The sequence below is a fragment of the Eurosta solidaginis genome, chromosome 4, assembly GCF_040869045.1.
Source record: "Eurosta solidaginis isolate ZX-2024a chromosome 4, ASM4086904v1, whole genome shotgun sequence".
Taxonomy (NCBI): Eukaryota; Metazoa; Arthropoda; class Insecta; order Diptera; family Tephritidae; genus Eurosta; species Eurosta solidaginis.
In genome coordinates, this window is record NC_090322.1 from 107,233,349 (window position 1) to 107,256,355 (window position 23,007).

General features: G+C 36.1%; 1 protein-coding gene across 3 annotated transcripts in view; it reads left to right on the forward strand.

The window, feature by feature from the left end:
* The window catches only part of Tis11 (Tis11 zinc finger protein), a 292,416-nt gene that overhangs the window by 169,434 nt on the left and 99,975 nt on the right, over nucleotides 1-23,007 (forward strand). For all 3 annotated transcript variants that reach the window (XM_067782402.1, XM_067782405.1, XM_067782404.1), the window contains exon 2: nucleotides 16,981-17,294. In XM_067782402.1, the coding sequence (XP_067638503.1) occupies nucleotides 16,981-17,294 (314 nt within the window). The remainder of the gene's footprint in view (nucleotides 1-16,980; nucleotides 17,295-23,007) is intronic.

A 23,007-nucleotide genomic window follows, 5' to 3' on the forward strand; every position in this document is an offset into this window, starting at 1 on the left:
GTTGGGGCGCTACCGAAGTTAGTTTTGTGTGCTCGGTTCCCCAGTAGGCCTATATCACCCATAAACATATATCGCCCATTTACTTCAATAGTGTCATAATTCAAAAACACGAACTTTTAGTTAAAAACGAAGAAATGTGCTTAAGGAATTTAGCCTATTTCACGCCACCCGTTAGGTATGCAATTGGCGCTTTACCGAGTTTAATTTTGTATAAATACATATGTAGTATGTACATAAGTGTGACACAAAGCGAAAATTTCGAATAGAATAGAGGATACCTTCATAAAAAATAAAAATATAAAAAAATTATGTAATGAGAAAGAAGGCAGAGTTTACTAAAAAAATTTAAATGAAAGAAAAAAAAAATAAAGTACTTAAAGTGCGAAAAAATTAAGTGGTGTGAATAAACAGTTCCATATAAAAACGCAATAAGTACACTTAGACCTTTTTCCGGGTTTTAATGTTATCATTGTAGAAATATGAAGATTCTAATATTCGGATATTTAATGTTGGGATTCCCATTGAGATCTATGTACGTAATTAATTTGTATTAAATTTGTAAACATTCATATTCATGAAATGGAGATGAATATATATGACTATATCTACCATAAAATATCGTCTGTGAACGATATAATACTAAGATATAACAAAGCAGAATAAATTAGAAAGAAAAGAAAAAGAAACAAAAACATTGAAATTATTCACGCAAACATATTTACTAAAATAAAATTGATATCATAATTTTAAGCGACATAAACAAATTACGATTATGGGATCTAAGCATCCGATTAATGGGCATATAATCAAACAAAGTTAGCCTAATAATAAATATAGTGGGTATATACTGCCTATGCAATATTTCGAACTAAAATCGAAAACGTTTTTGGGTCGTTTTTCTCGTTTAATATACAACGTGAAATTTTCCGATTCAATCAAAATGCATTTAGATAATAATAAACTAAGTTGAAATAAAAAATAATATAATAAAATAAAATAAGAAATATCAAAATAAATGAGCATAAAAGACAATATACAAATTTTAATGTAATATCTTTGTAGCAAATTTAATATACAACGTGATAAAAGATAATATAATAAAATAAAATAAGAAATATCAAAATAAATTAGCATAAAAGACAATATACAAATTTTAATGTAATATCTTTGTAGCAAATTTATTTATTTTTTGTTCACTATAAGGCCTATGCACTGCGGCTGATCAATACGAATCGATTCATATAACTTTTATATGATTTTACGTATGCTAAGTATGCGAAACAGCCTGTCAATTGATTGTATGGAAATTTTGTTAGCGTATTAATATATAGATGTACATATGATAATGGAATTCAATAAGTGCACACTTCCTTATTCAAGTCTTACCATTTCACTTTCCTCTTTCTTACACCTTTTTCAGTTTTAGTTCATAAAGGTGCAATTGAAGTTCAGAAAATTACAATTGAAGTTCAGAACGCAATAAAGTTCATGACGCAATAAACCCAGACAGGTGAAGTCAGTAATACAACACGACGGCCCTTATTATCCGGTCATGAATTTTTAAGTAGCAGGAGGGAAAATTTGTGATACTATGCAATGCGCGGAAAAAAGCCAAGCTCCATCTATATACATTGGAAAATGGAAATCGAAAGAAAAGAGAAAATAAAAAGAAGGGAGTAAAGGGAGCAAGAGAAAGAGGAAGAGTGAGTGTAAATGAATAAGGGATTTTTTTGAGAAGAAATAGGAATATGATGTTAAGAGAAAGAGCAAGATTAACATTCTGATAAGAATAAGAGTAAAAGTGAGATTTATATTAGATACGAGCAAGAGCAGGGAGAGTAAGAGCAAATAAATATAGTTTAAAGAAACTAAAAAACACGCTTTTAAATAATATCGAACTAAAAAGTTAAAAATTATTTTCCAAATAAGTTTAAAACAATAATGAACGAAAAATACTATATTATTATGAAAAAAGCGTCGGGGGTTTATATACGAAAAATAGATTTTGCTAGCAAACATTAAATTATGGTATCTTTTTCTTACAGCTTGTACATAGTCGAGTCTTAAACCTATTTATAATAATAAATAATAAATATCGAAATCTCATTATAATTATTTACATGAATCCTTGGACTGTGCAATTGAAGTGCGAGGTTGTTACGCAGACTTCCGAATGACACCAAGCAATTATTGGGTTATTTGTATCTGATGTAGACGATGTTTACGAATTAAAATTGCGAAGGGAACATCTGGACGGCGATGCACTTTCTGCTTGAGTGAGCTTCGGCTATTTTTTGTATACGTGGGAAAGCTTCAGACTTTCAGCGCAGAGTACTCGTTATGTGTTCAAAGCTATTGGTAATTCGGGAGTTTGCCCACTCCGCACTAGAATGGCAGTGTTCTACAATAATTATACAATTTGTGTTTCCCTTATATTACTAGATTAAACATCGTTTGGTACTTCATTGTAGCGTTTTAATCCTTTATAGTATAAATTACATTTGTCTACTTCAGTTTTATAGGCAGGTAAGTAAATTTTTTTATTTCAATATTAATCCAGAAAATATAAAAAATGTTTACACAGATTACGAGAAGAAAAGCATCTAAAACTTAACAACCATTATTATTGTAACTTAAAAACTAATTAGCTAAGAAAAAATTCATTTAATCTTTGTTTGAATACATCTTTCGTAGAGGAAAAATCAATATTTCCAGGGTTCATAAGAGAATTAAATTCTTTCAAAGCTCTAAAAATCGGAGCATTAGTTGCGTAATTAGTTCTAACAAAGCCCAACCAGAAAATATCGTGATTCCGTAAACTCCTCTCCGGGATATCGTACTTGTATTTTTCAAATAAAAAATGAATAGTTTTTGTATCATGATTAAAAGAATGAAATGTGATTATTTTATGGCCTTAATAATTTGTTTTCAGACTTGAACTCAAAATATATTGGTTGTTGGAGAAAATTTGTTAAATATCAGATGCCCTAGTACATATATCTGTAAGTTCTACCAAGTACAGAGGGTATGCTGCCAAAAATTTTCCACAAAAAAACCAAATCAATAGAGCCACGCTGTTCATCCGAAATTGATCCAGATAGATATCAGGATCACAGCGTTGTTATTGGAATTGCGTGTTAAATTTTATTGGTATCTGGATCAAGTTTCATTGGAACGCAGCTATAGAGTTTCCTAAGAATAAATCTCATTTCTGATAGGGTTGATCCAATAACTGTTCTATGACTTATCTTCATAATAAATAAAATCTTGGAACCGTTTTAGTTCATTATCCCCAACACCTTTATTGTACAGTTTCTGTAGTAAACAATTTTTATCAATTGTCTCAAAAGCACATTTTAAATCTAAGAACATCGCTATTACATGTTTATTTCGGCTCAGATCTTCTTTCTAGTTGGCTAAAACCAGAGTGTTGTTCCGGAAACCTGACTGTTGTTTTCCAAAGGTCAGCAACTACCCCTTTATCTAGACTTTCATTTACAATTTGAATTAGAAATATCCCGTGTATTTATAGAGTCGCTTATAAATCCTTCAGCTAGAAGTTTCTTCCCGCTAATTTTGTTTTTGAATCTACTAACTTTTTCAAGTATATCATTTATAGATACCTTCTGAAATTTGAAAGTAAAAGTGCTATTTCTATAATTACTATTAACAGGAATATTTGAGCTCCAATATATTGTCAATGATGTTGTCGTGCGGTCGCCGAGTGCGGATGTGTATTTTTTCGCTCCTTATTTTTATATACAAAAGTCTATTGTATACGCCATATAAATTTGTGTCATAAAGTCCACTATCTAAAATATATTATCGGATCATAATTGCAACAAGAATTTGCTTAATAACTTCAACTACGGCCGAAAATAATTAAAAAAAAAAAATCAAATCAAAAGAAATTAGAGAAGATTATAAACAACACTTCACCTCGTTTGTTTGTCAACAATATACAGTTCAAACCTGCATACATACATACACATAATATAAGTGATGACACCACCCCATCCTCCTTCTCTTAAACGCCGGCAGAGCAAAGGTTCCCCTCAGGCAAAAACTGCCAAACTGGATGAGAGTGCAATCTTATCTTCAGTTGTTACGACGCTTCGTGAATTAGAGGAGAGACTACAACAACAGTCTGATAAGCTGCAGTTGATATTTGATGGCTTATCTGATAAAATAACTGCGCTGGAGAACAGGCTGGTGAGTGAAATCAATGTATAGCTGCCTTAGTTAGCAAAGCCAGCGAAACTGAGCAGCGTATGCATGTATTGGAAGCAGAGGCCGCTGATCTTAAAATTAAGTTGGATAAACTACAGAGCGAAGTAACCAAAATAAAAGCTGAGAAACCAACGTCTTATATTGCTGCTGACGCGATTATTATTGGAGTTCCGTATGTAGAGGGGGAAAATCTAAAGAGCATTTTCAACCAAATTTGCGTCTCCATTGATTTTCTCTCCCCACAAATACGTGATGTTTTTCGGCCAGCGCGAGCAGTAAACAAATCAAACAGCGTGATAATAATAAAATTCCACAGCCCATACGATCGAAATCGGGTGCTGCGTGCTTTTGGCGAGTATCGTCTGTGATATCACTGTCTGTTGTTGGTCTCGCCGGTGTCTTCGGAATATTTGAAAGTTTAACTCTGGGGAATAGGAAAATTCTGCAAACAGCGGTTCGACTTCGAAGAGCTGGTAAAATCAAATCAGCATTCACTATTAGAGGGGAAGTTCACATACGAGAAAGCAGAGACTCTCAGACAGTAAAGATATCTGCGCTTGACGATCTGCATGGCTTTGACTAAAATTATTATGTTTGAGCATTCTTCACTTTATTTTATAAGTTTATTTTTATGCTCTTCCTTTCCTTTCTTCTATTCTCTTCTTAAGCTTCGACATTTAATATCAAGTGCTGGCATGGTCAGTTTAAGTGGGATACTTAATATCTATGTTTTGAGATTCATTGTTATAGTTGTTTGGGTTGTCTGTTTTTTGTTTATGTCTCCTAGCAGAGGCGTAAGTGGTGCTGTCGATAACAGCCTTGCGATGGTAAACTTGCTGTGTAAACAACAAACGGGATTCAACATTGTTCACTTCAATGCTAGAAGTCTATGCAATGAAAAGATGGATTACGCCAGGTATGTGTTTGAATCTTCTGCTGTGGATGCAATCTGTGTTTCAGAAACTTGGTTTGCGCCAGAGTTGGATGACATTCACGCTACCATCGATGGCTATAGCCTAATCCGAAATGACAGAAAGGATAAAAAAGGTGGGGGAGTTGCGATATATTGCAAAAATAGTATCAAAATGAAATGTATAAAGATGTCTGAGGGTCCAGGGGTAGAGTATTTGTTTGTCAAATTGTTAAATTCTGTTAAAATGTTTGTCTCATGTGTGTACAATCCCCACAAGTCGATAAGCCTTGACGCACTATTTTCGTCTTTGGCTTCATATGTAGTCGACTATAAATATTTGGTTATATGTGGAGATCTAAATGTCAACCTTCTTGTTCGCGAGTGTTCCAGTGTTAGGCTCCTTGATAACATAGCTGGAGCAGGTCTCTCTGTTAACACAAGTGTACCTACTAGTCCTAGCCTGTTGGACTATTTTATTATCGCTGACCCTACAAATGTCCTAAAATTCGACCAGTTATCGTTTTTTTCAGACCATGATCTTATATTTTGTTCACTTGACCTCAAATTTGACCAACCTAGCATAGGAACTACATATAGTTATAGAGATTACCGCTCACTTGACCAAACGCTCTTTTCTCCCATTTGTCTAGTGTCGATTGGTGTGAATTTTGGCGTCTCGCAACCGTAAATGAGAAGCTGGGGTTTCTTAACAACAAAATAACTGATGCACTTGAGAATCATGTCCCCATGCGCACTCGAGAGGTTAAGTCCTTAACATGCCCCTGGTTTAATAGGAAAGTGATAGATGCAATTAAAATGAGGAATAAGGCCTATTCCATTTGGAAAAGGAAAAGGCGGGAATCAGACTGGGACTTTTATAAATATACGCGAAATACAGCCACAAAGATTATTAAAATGGAAAAGTGCAAGTTCTACTCGTCACGTTTGGGTTCAGATCTTCCACCCAGTGTTTTGTGGCGAAATTTAAAAAGATTGCGTGTTTGTGGTAAGGCAATTTCCGAATGCTCCTTGAATTCAGATGTCCTTAATAATGCATTTCTTAGTGGTCCTATGTGTAGTTTAAGTCCTGTGAATTCCCTTGAGTTCTCTGCGGTGACAGAAGTTGATGTCATAAGGTGCATCCTCAAAATTAAAACCAAGGCTATAGGAGTGGATGAAATCCCTATCAAATTTTTGAAAATTATTCTTCCGTTCATAATAGGGACAATAACTCATATCATCAATCACTCTATTACAACCTCATGCTTTCCGGATGTATGGAAAGTGGCCAAGGTTCTACCTCATCCTAAAAATAGGAAGGCAAACTCTCCGGGAGACTTTAGACCTATAAGCATTTTACCAATTTTGTCTAAAGCATTCGAAGGTTTACTAGCGGAGAAAATTGGCACACACGTGCTTAAACATAACTTATTATCTCCGTGTCAGTCCGGATTCAGAGCTGGACATAGCTGCTCAACTGCCCTAATAAAAATTTTGGATGACATACGTGTGCCCTTTGACAAAGGCCAACTAACGCTTCTATGCTTACTCGACTTTTCCAAGGCATTCGACTCTGTTAACCACTCATTGTTATGTTACAAGTTGCAACGCTACTTTGTATTTCGGTAACAACGCTCACAACTTGATAAAAAGTTACCTATTCAGCTGGTCACAATTCGTGAGCAACGGTGCTGATGTATCGCAGCCAAAGGAATTAACAGCTGGTGTTCCTCAAGGGTGTATACTTGGTCCTTTGCTATTTAGTCTCTCTATGTGTAAATTTGTTAATTTGCATGCGTACGCTGACGATATTCAGTTGTATTTGTCTAGTGAGTTTACTGATATATGTGACTTATGTTGTCGAGTAAATAGTGATTTGTCATCCATATTATGTTGGGCGAATGACAATGGCCTATGTCTCAATGTTTCAAAATCATACATGTTACCTATTGCTAGGAAAAGCATATCGAGCCTTCAAATACCTGCAATAATTATTGGCAACTCTAACGTGAAGACCGTCAATAAAGTAAAGAATCTTGGTATAGTGATTAATTCCAGTCTTAATGGCAGCGACCATATTAACGCCGTGATGGGTAAAGTTTATGGCACTTTGCGTAATCTGAGGCAGTCCGCGCCCTAGACTCCCTTTCAAATTAGGAGAAAGCTAGCCATACAGCTGATTATGCCAATCATAACATACTCAGAGTTGGTATACAATGGATTAGACTCGAGCTCTGCCCATAAAATGGAGGTTGCTTTCAACCACGTCACTCGGTATGTGTATGGCTTGCACAAATTTGACCATGTATCTGCATGGAGATCTCGTCTATTAGGTTGCCACATAACTGAGTATCAAAGGGCAAGGAGTTGCATATTTTTATTCAGACTAATCTTAACGAAGTCTCCCCCATACTTGTATGACAAACTTGCGTTTAATAGGTCCACCAGGTCATGTACTCTGAATATACCCAGTTTTAATTATGTGGCATCAGCTAGGCTGTTCTTCGTCAACACCATACGTCTCTGGAACTCAATTCCGTCTACCGTGAGAAACTCTTTAAACCAAAACAACTATAGACGTGTTCTTTATAGTTTTTTTTCTAATAACACATAAACCAACTATCAGCATAATGTACCCATCCTCTACTGACTTCTTACCTTCCTTTTTCTATGCTTTTTATACTTAAGCTATTTATTCTGTTTAAAATTTGTTAAATTAATTATATGTATGTATATTTATAAATGGATACGATTCACTTGACTTGTAATAATTTTGTGTTGTACGATAAAAGATTCTGTTATCTTACTGTACTAATAACGAACTCTTAAATAAATGATGATGATGCTGATGATGAAGTAATTATTATTATGACTGGGCTATTTCTCATGCGTATAAAGTTGGTCGTTTATCAACATCTTATTATCATTTTCTTTGTACATACTCCTTCGAGCACTGAAATAGTAGTGTGCATCTACGTGCATTCATTTTATTGCAAAACTAAAAGACAATTTCATTACAAAATGTAGGAACGAAGGGTTTTATTTATACATGGGCACTAACAAAAATAATTCCACGTAAGAGCGACAAAATAGAAGTTTGTAACGAAAATTCTTAAATATGTACTAAATCGTTAATATTGTAACGAATATTAGCAGCATTAAGGGATATTATTATATCTAAGTCGATGCTAAGCAGTGACTTGAAGCACATCAATAATTCAGTCATTATGTCTACACATATGTACGTACACGCAGCGGAGAAGCAACGCACATCTCAGCTCCCAAAAGTATGCAATTGTAATTGTGGAAGTGTCGCTCACAAATACACGCGCATATGACAGCTACACACGTGCATCTGTAGTTATAATTTTATACCAGTAACTAAGTAAATTCTGGAAGCGCCTAGAAGATGCAACGAGGAAATCACACAGTATAAAAGCAGCAACAGTAAAGACGCGATAATCAGTTTTGATTAAGCACGCTATCTGTCGAGCAATAGAAGTGTTATTTTGAAAGTAGTCTGATAAAGACCATTTTGCATTATCGAATATTGGCGTTGTTTATTCAACAGTTTAGTGATTCGAACCTTAGTAGAAGATTTTAAATAAGCGGAATTGCAGTAAATTCGTTACAATATTAATACTAAAATTAGCGGAGGTATTTAGTAGTTGGTAGCATTACCGTTATTTTTAAACACTGCTGCGTATCGGTTTCTCATAGAGTCTATGAGGCGTTGACATCCTTTCTTTAGTATTGATTGTCATACGTGCAATAAGGTAGTATATGGTAGCTTTTTTTTTTTTGCATCCCATACAGGTTTTCTATGGGATTAAGGTTAGGAGATTGAGCTAGTCACTCCATAACGTCAATTATATTGTCCTAAAACACAACTTTGCCAACTTGCTTGTATGCTTAGGGTCGTTATCTTGCTGCAGCACCCATTTTAGTGTCGTTTTTTTTGGGCAAAGAACACATCCTTCATCATTTTAACATACTCATTTTGGTCTATAGCGGTTTTTATACAAAATATTGGCCGTAGACCTTGATATGAAAAACATCTTTGCAGTGTAATATTCCATTTTTGGTGGGCATCTAACAAACTGCAGTGTCTTTACCACCGTACAAAAAAAACAACCTTTGACTCATCCGTTCACAAAATGTTCCTTCACTTCGAAATAGGCCACTTGCCAGGTGTTTTTTTTTTTCAAAATCTAGTCTACGTTTCGTATACATATGTATTTGTTTTTAAAGCGGACCTTACGTAGACCTCTAGCATAGATTTTATGTTCTCGAAACTGTTTCTTTACGGTATGCACACTACATGGTAACTTTAGGTGGTCTAAAATTTCGACAGCTCAAATTGTACATCCCTGTCCAAATAGAAATGTTTGTATTCTAATTATTTTAACCTAATAGAGAACAAAGTGCTTTAAAAGTTGCAGGTCCCTGGGTTATCGGGAGTTTCTTTAAAACACTTCAAACTCGAAAGCAAAATTTCCGAATTCGGACCATTGTTTTGAGTTTTCACGATCCCTGGACCGTCTAGCAAAGACTGCTTTCCTTTATGTTACGTTCTTAGTTCGGACGATTTTATGAATTTTCACTATCACAGAACCACCTAGCGAAATATTTTTCCGTCATGTTGCGTTGTCATGGGGTTGTGAAGTATGTTCTTAGTTTCAAGAATCCAGCGCTACGGGAAGTTACTCAAAGGCGGTACATTCCAAATGTTGTAAATGGACCTCTAAATATCTCGATAGTTAAGCCCGAAGCTATGTTCAAAGTTTCAAGTCACTTTGTTATCGGCAAATTCCTTAAACCTCGAAAGCAAAGTTTCTAGGCTCGGAAGATTTTTGGAATTTTCAAGATTCCTGGACCACAAAAAAAAAATTGTTTCCCTATGTTTCATTGTCATCGGGTTCTGAACTAGGTTTTTAGTTTCAAGAATCTACCTCTACGGGAAGTTACTCGAACAACGGTCGCTGGATTCCACATTTGGTAAGTGGACTTTTTAAATATCTCGATCCCTGAAATCTAGAAAACCCTTTTATCTCAAATATTACAACCTAACAGAGCCCAAATCTTCGTTCAAAGTTTCAAATTCGAAAGCAAAATTTCCAGGTTCGGACGGTTTTTAGAGTTTGCACGATCCCTGGACCACCTAGTAGAGTTTTTTCCCTCACGTTAAATTGTCATCTTACATAGTAAATCTGCATCGAGCAGATCTTTACGGTACGCCATATCCAGAAGAATATTTAAAAATGACTCCTATCGGTACCCCAATTTTGAAGCACAAGACATTTGGATTGACTTTAAATGCAACGGCTAAAAACGCAAATTAATAATGGCGTTTTCTTCTAAAAAATGGCAAACTCTAAGCCTTTTTCCGGAAGGCAATATAATATTCTTTTTGAACGATTTTTATACGAGAGATAGAAATACCATAATGTAGAAAATCTTATGTAAAAAGTGTTACGCTTTTTGTACGCTGCGCAAGGGCTATATACATTTTGTTCTATTCTAAAATGCAGGCAACGCCTTTACGGAGTATTTCGTTATTTTGTGAAAATTGTTGCCTGCTCGCACAGCAAATGCGTTACACTTTCACCCTGCATGCATGTATTCGAAGTTACTCGTATCGGAACATACGCCGTGCCGTTCGTAAATATCGTGGCCTCTTAATAGCTTGTGCTTCTTATGAGGGCGCCATATGGTACCTGTAGGGTACTTTTATTGTATTGTTCTTGTTATTTTAACTTTAATACAACTTAACTCATGTTTCACTCTGAAATGTTTTAATATTTATCAAGTTGTTTAAATATTTATTTTTCAAATTATTCTTTGGCATTGATCGCCTTGTATGCTGATATGTATTGCATCAATATATGGTGAAAAAAGTTGATTATTCAAAAATTCATATTTCGAAAACAACGAGTTTTGGCTAATGGATATTTACCCAAATTGAAATATAAACTGCTCACTCGATATAGAAAAATTTTAAACAAAAAACAATAACCTTTTTTTTGAAATATAAATTTTTGAAAAAAAGTCATAAATTTTTACTAAATACTAAAAAAATAAATGTTTTTTAACTATATGCAATTGTTTATAAATGTATATAAAATTAAAAGCAATAACGAACATTTCAAAGAAAAAATCATGAGAATCGATTATTTTTTGACAAAGTTATTGTATGCTGTAATGCATTGCATCAATAAATGGGGGAAAAAATGTTTAATATTCAAAAATTCATATCTCGAAAACAACAAGTTTTGGCTAATAGGCATTTAGCCAAATTGAAATATGAACTATTCGCTCAATATAGAAAAAGTGTAAACAAAAAAAAAATAACCTTTTTTGAGAAATAAATTTTTTCAAAAAGTCATAAATGTTTACCAAATACTAAACAAACTTTTTTTTAAGCTCTATGCTATTGTTTATAAAGTTAGTAAATATAATAACGAACATTTCAAAGAAAAAATCATAAGAATCGGTTAATTTTTGACAAAGTTATTGACAGTTGAAAAAATAGGTGAATAAAATACCGATTGCATTTTATGGAATTCAATTTCCGATAAATCCGAAAAAAAAATTTTTTGAGGCAAAAAAAAACACGTGTTTCATTATTTTGACCAAAGAACAACATATTAAAATTTCATCGAAATCAAAAATCATGTCCTGCGCGACCGGGTGTCTTGAAATGGAATGAGCCATGATTTTTATAGATAGGTTGACAGATTAAACATTCAGTTATTACATCATCGTCATTCATTAATTTATGCCTAGTAGAAATTGGCCATTTGCAGCAAGTCACGCTAGCTAATCCCCTTTTCGCTATAACTGACGCTGATTGGGATCGCCAAGAGAGATCAAGTTCTATTCCACCTGCCTCTCCCAACTCAGTGGTGCTCTCCCTGCTTTCAAATACGGGAACCACAAAAATACTTTATTTGCCAGAGCGTCATCGTCTATTCGAATACTCGCTCATGTAAATTACATCTAAAACGACGGTATATTATATTTAAAGCGAACAATTTTTTTTGGTAGCGATACCCTTTTTTACATATAATACATAAAAGGCTTGATTTTTAAGAAAAAAAAGTTGGCAAGATTTATTTTCCGCTTGTTTTCTAAGCTGGCATTGTTTTTTCCGTTAAGTCTGATTCCCAGATGGACGAAATCCTTCACAGTCTCGAATTTATATCCGTCAACAGTGACCGCTATCCCCACTTTTTATTCAATCGAGTGAAGGCGGAACGTACGGCGCGTTTGTTAAGGCCAGACCTGTTAAATTTGAATTAGAATTAATTAGAGCCTATTTTAATGGCCAATGATTATTTCAATCGTTTTCCGTAAAAAGCAATTACTAATTGATTACCATTAGAAAAAAATCATGATTTTTCCCGATTATTGAAAAAAAATCAAAAATAATCAAAAGTAATCATAAAAAGGCGTTTTTGATTACTTTCGATTATTTTTGATTTTTTCGATTATTTTTTTTTTTTTTTTGATTATTTAAATTTTTTTTCTGCTTTGTTAAAGAAAAATTCTCGTTTGTTGCATGCACGGAATAATTTCTACATACAAGTACATTTTAGGATGCAATATTAAATCGTAACCGCTTATCGAGGCAAATATATACATGCAACATATAGGCCGAATGGTATATGAGCGTTGGTCTAAACATATTCTCCGGTAACTATATACACGTGCATAATTTTCTACACTCATTATATAAAATAATAAGTGTTTCCGATGAATACCTGGGGAGTGCGTATTGTTTTATGACAAAACAACATGCGCAAACAATATGTATGAGTAATACTACTTAGGTTGTTGGTTGATAGCTTCACTTCCAACTGGAGCGATCCTCTAAGTTGCCATTCATCATTATGATTAGTTGTCTAACCAAAGGTTGTCATATCCCAGATCAATCTATTAACATATGTCCATGTACATTAGATTAAAACTTCTTTTTATTTCCTTATGATTACGTCTAGGATATTAAATTACAGAAAAGCGAGGTTTCGTCCCAATCTAATGTACATGCTCAATGGTACAGTTAGAAAATGTAAGCCTTAGTAATTTCATGTTATTTTTTATTAATTTTATATATATGTGTTTTTGCAATCATAAAAATTGCACATGTCGATGTTTTACAAGGAAGTAATGATGTTATGAAATGTGTATCTAATTAATAATTATTTGCATCAATTAAAAATTGTTCCATTAAATTAACATTGACAAAAATAACGACATTTCGATGGAAATCAAAACTTAAAAGAAAATAAAATAAGGGGTATTTATGTATATTCATTATCTAAAAGTTGTTTTAGTCATTATAACAAATTTGCATTTGCTTTCAATAAAGTTAAGGTTTCTAATGAAACGTCCGACAAAGACTGACGCCTTGGAGGATTTATAATTCCTTCAAAGGAAAGTAGTCACTCAACAGGAGCAGAAAAGTTAAAGGCGTGTTGAAGAGTTTTGCAGTTTCTTTCAACGCACTTCGTGTTTTCCAAATGTCCATGCTAGTATATGAATCACCCAGATAGCTATACATCTCATTTTGTACCAAATTTTTCAGCCCACCTTTCATCAACGCTCATATACCATTCGCCCTATATGTTGCATGTATATATTTGCCTCGATAAGCGGTTAACGATTTAATATTGCATCCTAAAATGTACTTGTATGTAGAAATTATTCCGGTCATGCAAAAAACAAGAACTTTTCCTTCAACAAAGCGGAAAAATAATCAAAAGCAATCAAAAAAAAATAAAAAAAAAATTAAAAATAATTGAAAAAATCAAAAATAATCAAAAGTAAATTATTTTTGATTTTGTCAGTAATCGGAAAAAATCATGATTTTTTTTTCTGATTATTGTTTTAATTAATTGAAAAGTAATCATTAAAAATAGAAAATAATTCCAAGTAATTATTGGCGTTTAAAGAAAATAACCAATGGAATGGCTAATCATTACCATTAGCAATCATTATTTAACAGGTCTGGTTAAGGCCAGTAATATCAATATCATCAGTCCAGCAGTTGTACGCTCTTATAATAGATTGGACCATGGCGGATAAAATATGCTTCTAGAATTTTCTTCTCTAGTATTAGGTTAAGAAATCGCACGAAAGAGAGGTACCACGTCTGAATCGTCTTTTTGTTTCGCATGGCTCGGAGAGTACTTTCCCTGCTCAGCGTCATTTCGCAAAGTCTTATAGCCTTTGCAGGGAACTTAAAATCAGACGGCAGCATTTAAAAATATGGCCCGTGTCTATCCACTAATCGTAAGTCTTCTTCTAAATCTGGAGTATCGTGAAGATCCTGTCGATAGTAGATTTACCAGATCTAAGGCTGCATTGAAAGAATTTTATCGGAACCCGCATATGGAAGCAGAGGAAGAGGGCGAGCCCCACTCCGCTGGAAGGACCAGGTAGAAAACGATTTGAACTCCCTTGGTGTGACCAATTGGCGCCAAGTTGCAGAGCGAAGAAGCGACGAACGGCCACAAAAGTTTAAACGGTTAAGCGCCAATAAAGTAAGTAAGAGGCTGCATTGATAAGATCCAATCAGTTCGTTGACTTTAGGGCTTAAGTCTTTCGCACATTACGCTAGATAGAACCTTATACACGATATTAAGCAGGTTGATTTCGCGGTTTGCGGGATCGCCTTTTTTTGTGGATTGGGCAGAGCACACTTAAATTCCAATCTGGCATGCGTTCGTCCGACCATAATTTGCATAGGAGTTGGCGCATGCCCTTTGTCAATTCCTTGCCTCCCTGTTTGAACAGCTGGGCGGGGAGTCCGTCATTACCTGTCGCTTTGTTATCCTTTAGCCCTGATATTGGTTTCTTCTTTCGTCATAAGTACTTGGGTTCCGGAGTGTGTTTTCCGCAATCAGTGATAACGGTGTTAGGCTGGTCTTCTCCCTCGCAACCTAGCAAGGAGAAGAAATTATCCCTGCACTACTTAAGCACAATCTTAACGTTAGTAACCAAGTTACCATTATCATTCCTGCAGGAATCTGCCCCGGTCGTGAAGCCTTCCGTTATCCGCCATATTTTTTGTTAGAATATTCGGACATTATTCCTATCAGCCAGCATCTGAGACTCAAATTTTAAACTGATAGAGCCGTGCATAAGTCATAATATTCTGTTAAAAAATTTACATGAAATCGCATATGCGCGTTTTGAGAAATTCGAAAGCAAAGGTTGCAAAATTTATTGCTTAGCAAATATCTCGCTTTCTGCGGCTTGCTCGTGTTTTGCGCTATGTACAAAGTCTAACATCATGAAATTCTTCCAGCACGAAGTATTTTTTCGTGGACTCAACCATTTCTGAGTTACAGCGCGGAAAGCGTTTATCAAAGATAAAATAAATATTTATATCTAAGCAGTGAGTTGAAATTTATTCAGAAAACATATGCTTCCAATGTGACTCGCCCACCCGTCACAAGCTAAAACGAGCTTTGTAAAACATACAAGCTAGGTTTAAGTACAAATTGTGTCTTAGTTTTTCATTTAAACATTTGGTATAGCCAATGTTGTAAAGTTCGTTATAATTTCTCTGAAATTGGAAAGTGAATTCATCCACTTACATAGGCGGGTGATTTCGTTGTTCCACCCGACACTACTAACTTACAAACCTAAGCTTTATATTTCATAAGTTTCGTATCAGACCAATATTTGCCTTAAGGTGATAACAATTTTAAAATTATTAGCTTAAGAGAAATTACTTAAAGTTGAGTCAAAATGTCCCACCGGACACTTTGGATTACCCTTTAGATAAAAACAAATGTATGTACCGATGAAATAAAAATTTAGCATACTATTGCTTCGCTTTGAAGTTTCAAAACACATCAAATAAAAAAAAAAAACAATACAATTTTGTATTCGGCCATTCCTGAAAAAAATAAATTATTATTTGTGGTAAAAAAATTCAGTTTTTGGTTTTAGTTATACTTCTTAGAAAGCTATTAATAACTGTGTTTTTTTTTACATCTATAGACGTTTACGCTTAAACTTTATATGGACTGCTAAGCGTCAAACTTTAAATACACCTCTGACATTGTTGCGCATAAAATTTGTCCTACTAAATTTTAATACGCATTACAAGTTACTCAGATGTAACTTAAATATGTGTCTTATGTTTCACCTCTACACTAATTCTATGTATCATCTCTTAAAATGGTGCGTGAACACAATTCATCGCAACCGATTCAGCTATATGTTATACATTATGGCCACCAGAGTTTTGTGTCTCCGATTTTAGGTACACCCTGTTCTGTAGCTAGTTACTTAACCACTGCCGCTAGATGGGTCTCCTAAGCAATATCTAAGCGAGGATAGGTGTTTTTTACGCGCAAACGTAAACGTATATGCGTGTAAAAAATACGGCTAATATAAGTATACGTGAATATTTGTTCATGGGGCATTTTTGGAAAAATCTGGTTTTCAGTTTGTTATGAAATATATATGTATAAGATTGCGTGAAGCTCAATGTAAGTTTCGCGTATATCGAATTCCAATGAAATTTTTCATTCTTTGATTTTCAACTGTAAGTTTAAGCTTCTGTTTTTTGTTCAATACCATAAGTGTCTAAGATTTCTATTTCTCGAATTTTTATACTTTTGGGGTTTTGGTCTAAACCTGCTTTGGTGAGTCAAACTCATGTCTGAATAATAAGATTTTCCTCTTATTATAGCGTTCATTAGCTTTTCCAAATTTTAACAACTGGTTATAATTTGCTCTATTGTTTTTGTATGCGAATATTATACATTTATCGAGATATCATAAATTCATATATTTTCTTTGTCTATTTTCACAACCAGACACACAATCAAGTGCAAAATATGCGGTCAAATCAATCTGCCAACAATGTAGGGGATATTAAATCAGAAATGGACAAATCTACCAAACCGATAGAAAAAATTATAAAATTGGATTGCCAAAAAGATCTTGATCAATGTCGGTCCCACACCGGCTTGACAAGAACGATTTCACAGCCACAACCTCAGCCTCAGCACAATCCAAATGTTGAAACATTTGTAACCACGCTATTAGAAAACTTTGGAAATATGAATTTGCATCGAAAACTTGAAAGAACACAATCTGAACCTTTGCCGCAGCAAATTAATACTTCCAGGTAAATTACTATTTATGTACACTAGAATAACGGAAAAAATGTGTCCCAAGACACTAAAGAGACGAAAAAATTACACCGGCAACTGAATACACCGGCTCGTGTTTTTAAAAACGCAAAATGTTTGAGGCAGGTGGAAGTATATTTTAATAAAGCCTCATTCGGAAAATATAAGGATCTTTTCAAACACCTGCGATAGTGCTGACATTTTTTCTTACACACCCTTTTAATTCAAGTTTAAAAATAAGAATCTGTTTTAAGCCTGTTTAAAACTCGACTAGCTTATGCTATTTATTGAATCCAAAATAAGCTTTCCAAGTCCTGATTCAGGTTATAATGAAGCTTTTTCCTTGCCCCAAATGCTTCTTTAATAAGTATTGGGATACACTCGCCGTGTCCAGGGTTCCGTACAAGAAATTTATACATTAGGGTGGAGTGATACCCTATGAATTTTTTTTTTTTTTTTTTCGTAATGGCCTAACAATGAAAAGTTGTCTTTATAAGAGTTAACCAAAACCACCAAATATTATTTTCGTAGGATGGCGTTTTGGGGTGCCCCCAGCCCCAAGAAGTTGAGCAAAATAATCGCGATTTTACAAAGCTCATTATTTACATATTTATTTTATTTCTTTTTTAATATACCCAACTTTAGTAAAATTACATATTATAACTAAAAACGACAAATTTTAAATGGTTTTACAGTTTTTTGTTCATAATAGTATGTTTCTAATCAAATGTATAAGTAAGAGTTTTACAGCACATAGTAGGCCATGAAAATAACTAGGCTTTGAAATCAATGAGCACAATAACAACAAGCGAAGGTAAATCAATGACAAAGAAAAGTGTACCTGCCGTCTTTTTCGAAGTTTAGTTGCGTTGGGGCACCTATAAACATACGATGAGTGAAATACAAATTTTCAACCTTATTTCTGGTCTAGAAAGGCAACTTTCTGGAGGTCAGCCAAAAGCGATTTCGCAAAACAAACAAATTCATTCCAACCATTGGGGCCCCTTTGCAAGTCGTATGTAAACTTTGTGTAGAACTGATTATATACACTATAAATTCAATGTTTACTTATCTATATTTAAACTTCATGTACTTCACTTCTCCTTTTGTATTGTACTGTTGACGCTCCGTAGCTTCGCGTCGGTGTACCTCTGTCGGTGCCTTTTGTGCTTACTTGCGTTGACGTGCTTTCGTTACCGTTGACGATCTGCAACTGTTGCTGCTCTGCCGTGGTGTGAGCTGCCGCTGTTGCGTGTCGCCTCGGCATCGACTGTAGCGGATCGACGGAGCGCAGCCTTAAGCGTATAAGACCAGACGAAGCCACCACACATAGGTACGGCTCAGTCTGCGTCTACGTGGGATCGTGATATCTCGGTTTGTTTAAACCTATTTTCGAGCTATCACCATAAACTCGTAGATCCGCTTGTTGTCGCTTGGTGATCGACAATGAATCCGTTGCTAGCGTGATTGAGCCACGCCTACGACAGCGCAGTCGTTTTTGGAGAACGTCGCCGTCACTCTTTTACTGTGTTCACTGGCGTAGATGTGGCAGGGGCGGACCATAGGGAGATAGGTGTTAGAGGCGTAGGTTCGACATTACAATTTGAAAAGATGGTTGCTGTCATGTGGGGACACATCACATGCAGGACATACATTACGTATGTTACAGTATTCAGAACGAAGTTGGGCCAGGGCGACTCGTGTTGTTGTTGTTGTTCTAGCAGTGCTACGCCCCATCCAATAGGTGTGACCGATCACAAATTGTCATCAATGTCCTCTAACGGCAGTCCAAGGAAACTTGCTGTTTCAACAGGGGTGGACCATAATAAGAGGGGTGTTATAGGCGTTGGTTCCACATTACAATTGAAGAGATGGTTGGTGTCATGTGGGGACACATTGCAAGCAGGGCATACATTTTGTATGTCGGGGTTGATTCTGGATAGTTAAGAGTTTAACCTGTTACAGTATCCAGATCGAAGTTGAGCTAGAGTGACTCGCGTTTCCCTAGGGAGTGTGGGTTCCTCTTCTGCAAGTTTAAGGTATCGTTCTTTGAGTACAGGATTCACCGGGCAATTCCTGACATAAAGGTCCGACGCCTGTTTGTGGAGTTCACTGAGGACCTACTTGTGTTTTTTTGCTTCATACGGCTGTGTTCTCAGGTGCCGTATTTCCTCATAATGCTTACGGAGATTACTCCTTAAGCTCCTGGGCGGTGTTGGCTCATCAATCAGATGTCTGTTGGGATGCCCAGGTTTCTGGGCATTCAACAATAACTGTTTGGTTAGCATTTCATTTCTCTCCCTGATGGGGAGTATTCTCGCCTCATTAGGTAGATGGTGTTCTGGGGACATACGAAGACAACCCGTGGCGGTTCTGAGGGCAGTATTTTGACAGGTCTGTAGCTTCTTCCAGTGAGTAGTTTTAGCGATCATATATATCGGGGACGCGTAGCATGCGATCGGCTGGCCAATTGCTTTGTAAGTGGTAATGAGCGTTTATTTATCTTTTCCCCAAGTACTGCAAGCAAGAGATTTGAGGATTTGATTACGGCTCTGGATTTTCGGTACAATTGCGTCTGCATGCTCACCAAAATTTAGATCTTGATCGAAAGTCACACCCAAGATTTAGGGGTGTAAGACAGTTGGTAGCGTAGTGCCATTGACGTGGATGTTCAAAATGGTCCACATTTGGGTCGTGCATATTGTACCTAAGGTCGCCGATGATTTAGTCGGTGATAATGTCAGGTTTCGCGAGTTGAAAAAACTGGAGAGATCAGGGAGGTAGCCGTTTATTTTGTTGCAAAGCTGATCGATCTGTGGGCCTGTGCCTGTGGCCATTATTGTGCAGTCATCGGCGTAGGAAACGATAGGAACTCCTTCTGGTGGCGAAGGTAGCTTTGATATGTAGAAGTTAAACAAAAGTCGGGATAGGACACCACCCCGTGGCACCCCTTGTTTATTTCTTCTTGGTTTGGATGTTGCGTTCCTGAATTGCACCGATGCCTGCCGACCACCTAGCTAATTTGCGGTCCACCTTTTAAGACTTGGGGGAATGGTAGACCGTTCCAGGTCTTGCAGTAACGTGCCATGGTTGACCGTATCAAAAGCTTTTGATAGGTCTAGCGCAACGAGTACTGTTCTATGGCAAGGGATTTTGATTTAAACCGCAATTTATCTGGGTGCTAATGGCATTTACCGCCGTTGTTGTGCTGTGAAGTTTTCTAAAGACATGCTGATGACAGGCTAGTTGCAAATTTGCTTTGAAATAGGGGAGCAAAATGGATTCAAGCGTCGTGGCTACTGGCGATATGAGAGATATCGGGCGATATGGCTCTCCTATATTAGCTGGTTTCGCAGGCTTTAGTAGCGGGACCACCTTGGCCATTTTCCATTTTTTGGGGATGACAAAGGTGGAGAGAGACAGGCTGAAGAAATGTGCTAAATATTTGAAACCCTCTTTTCCTGGGCTTTTAAGCATCGGCTAGGCCGTCTGGGCCCACTGCTTTAGATGGTTAACTTGACCGATAGCATCCTCAACCTCTTTGGCGGTGATGGTAATTGGGGACGCGCTGAATTTGTTTATGCGCGTGACTATTGGCCCTCCGTCTAACTTTGTCAACCGTAGAATGCATTATATATTGTCGGCAAAAAGCGCTCGCGCATTTTTTCGCATCCGACAGCACTTTATCGCCGAAGGCGATGCAAATTGTGTCGTTGTGCTTGGACGGATTCGATAGGGAGTTTACGGTGGACCAAAGCTTACCCACACCGACAGAGAAGTTACAACGACTTAGATGCTCCTCCCATTTCGGCCGCTTGTGTTCATCCACAAGCAATCTGCCCCGCCACGGCTAATCTCAAAACGTCCCAAAACGATTTTTATGATTTTTTTTTTAAAGAAAGTATTGACGCAAATGAACACCCTGCGCTGTTTATTTTTTAAATTTTTGCAAACTAAAGCCCTTTATTTTTAGGATAAAGTTGATGAAAACCCCCAAATAATGAAAGCATAAGGCTTTTTGATGCCCAAACTCAAGCTACATCGGGCCAACAAAAACAGATTTGTGTTTGTGAAGAGATACATATACTCACAGCCAAAGAGAGTGATGTATGTACAATGTACATTGTACATAGGTACATATGGAAGCTAGCGCGCGCAAATCAAGAAACGTATGTATGTCTTTTTCAAACTTCATTGTATTTAATGATTGTATGCTGCAAAACATTGCCTGGAAAAAATATATGGACAAGTGTACCATATTATTGGAAGTTTATTACCACCGCCCAACATGGTTCCAAAATTTTTACAAATATATTCTTCTTCCCAAGAGGAACAGCTTTCGTTGCGCCAAAATGCTGCACCAACTCTTCAAAGTGATATTTTGAAATTAATTCAAGAAATTCTGCTTGAAAATAATGTATATGTTCGAAGTTTTATGACTTCAATGGAGCGTATGCCATCTAATTCGAATAACTATGGTGTTGTAATCCATGCCGACAAACGCCCTGTTAATGAACACCGTGGTCGTTATAATGCCCCGACTACAGGCGAGGTCGCAGTATTGATAGTTGACGAAAATGCTGGTCCTCGCGATAATGCCCTACAGTCCCGCGATAACACTCTCCATCGTGTGTCAGAAGTTCATCCTTCATATGACCCCTTGCAATACCCTATCATATTTTTAAATGGTGAGGACGGTTACAGCATAAATGTACATCAAACTTCTCCAACCAGTGGGCACCTAACCCACAAAAAACAGTTTCATGTATGCAATTTTATGCATATAAAGTTATGATTAGAGAAAATAGCTTAAATGCGCTTCATAGATATGGATATCTCTATAACCAATACTGTGTGGACATGGCTGCTAAAATGATGACCAGAAGGTTGAATTTTATAAGAGCACACCAAAAGACGTTGCGTGCAGATAATTATATAAATCTAAGAGATGCTGTTAACGAGGATTGCAATCCTGAAAATATTGGTCAGTTAGTACTTTTGCCGTCTTCATTTACTGGATCGCATCGATATTTGCATGAACGTTCACAAGATGCCCTCTTATATGTCGGTCATGATGGAAGGCGTGACTTATTTATAACAATCACATGTAATCCAGAGTGGAGTGAAATCAAAAACGAATTGTTCCTAATCAACGACCAAGTGAGCGCCATGACATTGTGTCAAGAGTATTCCATATCAAACTACACCAACTTATGAGTTTAATTACAAAACAAGATACATTTGGAAAAGTTAGATGCTATATGTTTACTGTTGAATGGCAAAAGTGAGGTTTACCTCACGCGCATATTTTAATTTGGCTAATAGATAAAATTCTTCCCGATGACATGTAGCTCATTATATCAGCGGAAATTCCAAATAAAGACGAAGGTCCGATGCTGTATGATATAATTACTAACAAGTAAGGAAGGCTAAGTTCGGGTGTAACCGAACATTACATACTCAGCTGAGAGCTTTGGAGACAAAATAAGGGAAAATCACCATGTAGGAAAATGAACCTAGGGTAACTCTGGAATATGTTTGTATGACATGGGTATGAAATGGAAGGTATTAAATAGTATTTTAGAAGGGAGTGGGCCATATTTGTATAGGTGGACGTCTTTTCGAGATATCGCCATAAAGGTGGACCAGGGGTGACTCTAGAATGTGTTTGTACGATATGGGTATCAAATGAAAGGTGTTCATGAGTAT